The sequence below is a fragment of the Haliotis asinina genome, chromosome 11 (assembly GCF_037392515.1).
Source record: "Haliotis asinina isolate JCU_RB_2024 chromosome 11, JCU_Hal_asi_v2, whole genome shotgun sequence".
NCBI lineage: Eukaryota > Metazoa > Mollusca > Gastropoda > Lepetellida > Haliotidae > Haliotis > Haliotis asinina.
The window spans coordinates 2,484,460-2,488,750 of NC_090290.1; the positions used below are offsets into that span (position 1 = coordinate 2,484,460).

Sequence of the window (4,291 nt, forward strand, 5' to 3'; positions counted from 1 at the left end):
TTCCTAAATGTTGGTCCCCAGACACCAAATGTGATTGTTTATGGTGAATGTGGACGTTACCCACTGTATATAAATGCGCAGTGTTGTTTTTTAAAACGTTGGCTTAAACTGGTAAATATGCATCAACAAAGAATAAAAAAAAGCTTATGATATCTTAATGTATTACGATAACTGTGGTTATGTTAACTATGTTTCATATCTGCGTAATTTATTGTTTTCATATGGCTTTGGTTATGTTTGGTTATTTCAAGGCGTTGGTAACGAATCCCACTTTTTTCAAATGTTCAAAAGAGTCGCAGTTGATATGTATATACAGACATGGAATAGTACCATGGAAGAAAGTTCAAGGTATAAGCTATACAGACAATACAAAAGCCTATTAGAGCCGGAAAAATATTTGACTATGCTAACAAATAAAAAATACAGAACTATTCTTACTAGGATCAGAGCAGACATTCTAAAACTAAAGGCTAATGAGGGGCGGTGGTTGGGAGTTGATTCTAATCAACGCAATTGTTCTATATGTAATAAGGGAATAGAAGATGAATTTCACTTTATACTTATAATTATGTGAATGCTACAATAATCTAAGAACCTGTTATTTACCACAAATGTATAATCACAATCCGTCTACCTATAAATTCAAGCAATTACTGTCTTCCACATCATCTGAGTTATTGAATAGTCTTTGTAAATATTTATGTTTGAGCTTTGAGCTACGTCAGCGGTTGGTTAATGGATAGCACATTTGTATCCCATGGTGCCTCTTATGTTGCCATAAGCGTGTTTACAGTGTACTTGTGTATCATTCAATATATATATGTATGTATCTGTATAACTGTATATGGGCCGATGGCCTTCATACGAAATAAAAGACTTGACTTGACAAATGTTTTAAGTTATCCGAGCTTCGACAGAACCATTACGTAACCCAAAAAGTAAGAATTCTATGGGCGTTGATTTTACATCAACTCAAGCCCAAATATCACTCAACAATGAACAATGTACAATGAACAACTAGTCGGACTGTGAATTCACAATGCCTTTCATGTATTTTATTATCAATAACAACACAACTAACAGACACACATCTTCTTCGAAATCCTGTAATTTTCACAAAGGGTTTAAAAAAATAAACCCAGCGGTGCTTAACCACTCCAGTTATGTGTCCCTTTGTTTAATTAGTACATGTAATGCCCTTTCCTTAGGAGGTATCAAATGGACAGAGGCGTTTCACACATGACTGTGCACGGTGGTTTAGTTCTCTTGACTCTCTTGGTATCGAACAAGCGGTCTTTCTACAAAATCCCATATCAAAGCAGTGTTAAACCGTATGGACATGCGAGATGTCAGCGTAACATACTGGGCACTTGACTGACCTCGCTTTCTTTCTCGACAAAAGAGGACGTCCCATAAGTGCTTCCTGAACCGTCTTGCACTGAATGAATACAGATAGAAGTTCACGGCGTGAGTGGAGTCGCACATGACGTATGCGAGAGTGTCAAGCAAGTACACAATTGCTCCCCTCCTCGTGGTCATGGAAGCGGTCAAGGACGTTGAAAGAACGAGGAAGACGCACCGAGGAGTTATCAGAATGACCATCACAAACGCCGACGTCACAAGCATAACGGTGATTTGACGCTGCCGATTAGATGTGAAATGACCGATATCCTTGGCATTACTTCGGTTCAAATATCTGCTTTCCTTTCTGGACATTATAATTCCTGCTACGATGAGACTGTTAAAGAGTAGCAGCAAAGTATAGGGTATGATGGCATAGATGACGATATTAATCCAGTACCAGCACTCGGTGATAAACCCAACATAATCGACATGAACACCACAGTATGCTGTATTTGGGGTTTCTACAGGGACATACTCCGTCGTCCAAAATAAATGAAGGAACATACCAATCAAAGGAACTGTGATTCCTCCTACGACAGTCAAAGATTTCTTGAAAGTCCAATTCTGACCAAGTTTTAAAGGGTACCACACAGCTGCGAATCTTTCCACGGACAAAGCCACAAGAATCCAGTTGCCAAGGGTCATAAGAAAATTGCCACAAAATCCAAGAAATTTGCATCCAAATGAACCAATGTTTACTCCATGATCTGTCAGAACAAATATGAGAAGCTTGACAGCGATAGCCAAGTTGTCGACGACAGCAAGAAGGACGATGTAAACGGTGAGAGACCGTGCTGGAGACATCTTGATGATTGTGATGATTGTTGCAGAGTTGCCTGGAAACCCAAGGAAAAGGATGACCCACAGGTAATAGGTCTCGATGTTGTACGCTATGCTATCAATAAAATGCCAGGTGTCTGCGCTAGTAGTGTCCATCGTTGATGACGTTGTGGGGAAGGTAACGTTGGTCGTTGTTGAAGCCATCAGGTTGTTTTCCCTGAAAAAAAAAGAAAACAATGATTTATAGATCCATTTAAGTAAATGCAAAACTGCGAATAAGTGCAATGAAAAAAACAAAACAACACAAAACAAAACAAAAAACACCAAAAACCCCAGACAACAAACAAACAAAACTTTTAACTTCCGGTGTTTTTGAGAATATACACGTTTGGGGAAATGCTAACATAAAGACTACTTGTCTATGATCCTGATTACGGTTACTATAAAGATATTAAAGATCAGTCCGCAAAAGGCAAGGTTGACACCAGTAGATAGGTAGAAATATTTGCGCTGAAATGCACAGTGCGTTGTCAATGACACAGGCATGTCAGATTACTACGCTATCGCGCTCAGACCCAAGTTGGTCGTGACTGGCTTTCTGTTTGTCAGCCCGGTGCCACTGCTTGCCTGAGCCAAAGCGGCAAACATCTCTGAGACCTGTATCCCTTCGAACATTCTCACAGTTTCAAAATGAAATAACACACTAGGGTCAAACTATTAAAGATCATGCCATGTCAACCAAGAAAGACGACTCTAACTGACACGGAATCATGAAAATCTTCCAATATGGAGATGGATAAATGCGGAACACTAAAAACAGCATTGTCCCTTTAAACTGAAGATTTCACGTGAGAAAGTTGCCGTAATTCATTTCACAAAGCTATCAGTTGATTTGATCATGTTTCATGTTCCATATGTCTGAGGTTTGAGATATCATTTCTCCCTAATGACCTGTAGTTTAGATGACATTTGCACAATACTTTCATATGATCTACAGTTGAATCACATAACATACAAATGCAATTGTCGTATTCTTGAAAAGATTAATTTTCATTTCGTACCGCAGTCTTACGTGAACTTTTATAGTTTTGTCCTTTTTACATATTTGTTCCTGTCACCAATTACCACTGATGACATGTTTCAGTGAGTGAGTGAGTGAGTTGAGTTTTACGCACATGATCAATTTTACAAATAGATTAGGCAACTTTCAGCCACAGCAGAACACAAAATCGGTATACTTTCTTCATACGCCTGTGTTGTAAGTCTCACAAAAGTAAGTGGTGAATGTAAAACACTCAGGATACTTCACACTGAGATGTGACAATGTCCCTTAACATTTTCCATGAACCGGTGGTGGTATTCTGTAGTTTGAGACACCACTGTAGAGAAGAACCAGTGTCGAATAACTGTCGAAGGAGATCACGCCAGAGCTATAGAGCATGTAGTCTCGATCGAAACTGGCTGATTCTGATTTGATGTAATGGCTCCTGGAACTTGTTCGTTGGCCCCGAAAAGCGATAAGGCCCGAAAAGAGACTGCTTATACTGAATATTTTGCAATTCAATCTGAACCAATCTGAATCTAAGAGGAACACCGATGAAATAAAAGTGAGCTACAAATAGTTCTGTATACTAAAGCCTGACCCGTGAAGGTCCCGGGGTAGAATAGGCCTTCAGCAACCCATGCTTGCCATAAAAGGCGACTAAGCTTGTCGTAAGAGGCGACTAACGGGATCGGGTGGTCAGGCTCGCTGACTTGGTTGACGCATGTCATCGGTTCCCAATTGCGCAGATCGATGCTCATGTTGTTGATCACTGGATTGTCTGGTCCAGACTCGATTATTTACAGACCGCCGCCATATAGCTGTAATATTGCTGAGTGCGGCGTAAAACTAACCTCACTCACTCACTCACTAAAGCCTATTGTAGGTAACTGCAACCGAAATATCACCAAACTAGTATCTGTATGTTTTTTTTTGTTTTTGTTTTTTGTTTTTTGCTGCTTTGGAATGTAAATGGTTCTTCTGTCCATTTGAGGGAAGAAGAAGGTACTATTTTATATTTCGAACGTTTATATAATTCCATAACCTGAAGATTGATAAGTCTAC

General features: G+C 39.4%; 1 protein-coding gene across 1 annotated transcript; it reads right to left on the reverse strand.

The window, feature by feature from the left end:
• Positions 1-1,257: 1,257 nt before the first annotated feature.
• On the reverse strand, positions 1,258-2,208 carry LOC137256420 (probable G-protein coupled receptor 139). Its single transcript, XM_067794263.1, has one exon. It carries the CDS (start codon positions 2,206-2,208, stop codon positions 1,258-1,260), a length of 951 nt encoding a protein of 316 aa, XP_067650364.1.
• Between the last annotated feature and the right edge of the window lie 2,083 nt (positions 2,209-4,291).

What these genes read in the sequence shown, in the direction of transcription:
- LOC137256420 (XM_067794263.1), bottom strand. Translation starts at nt 2,208, where the DNA reads ATGTCTCCAGCACGGTCTCTCACCGTTTACATCGTCCTTCTTGCTGTC.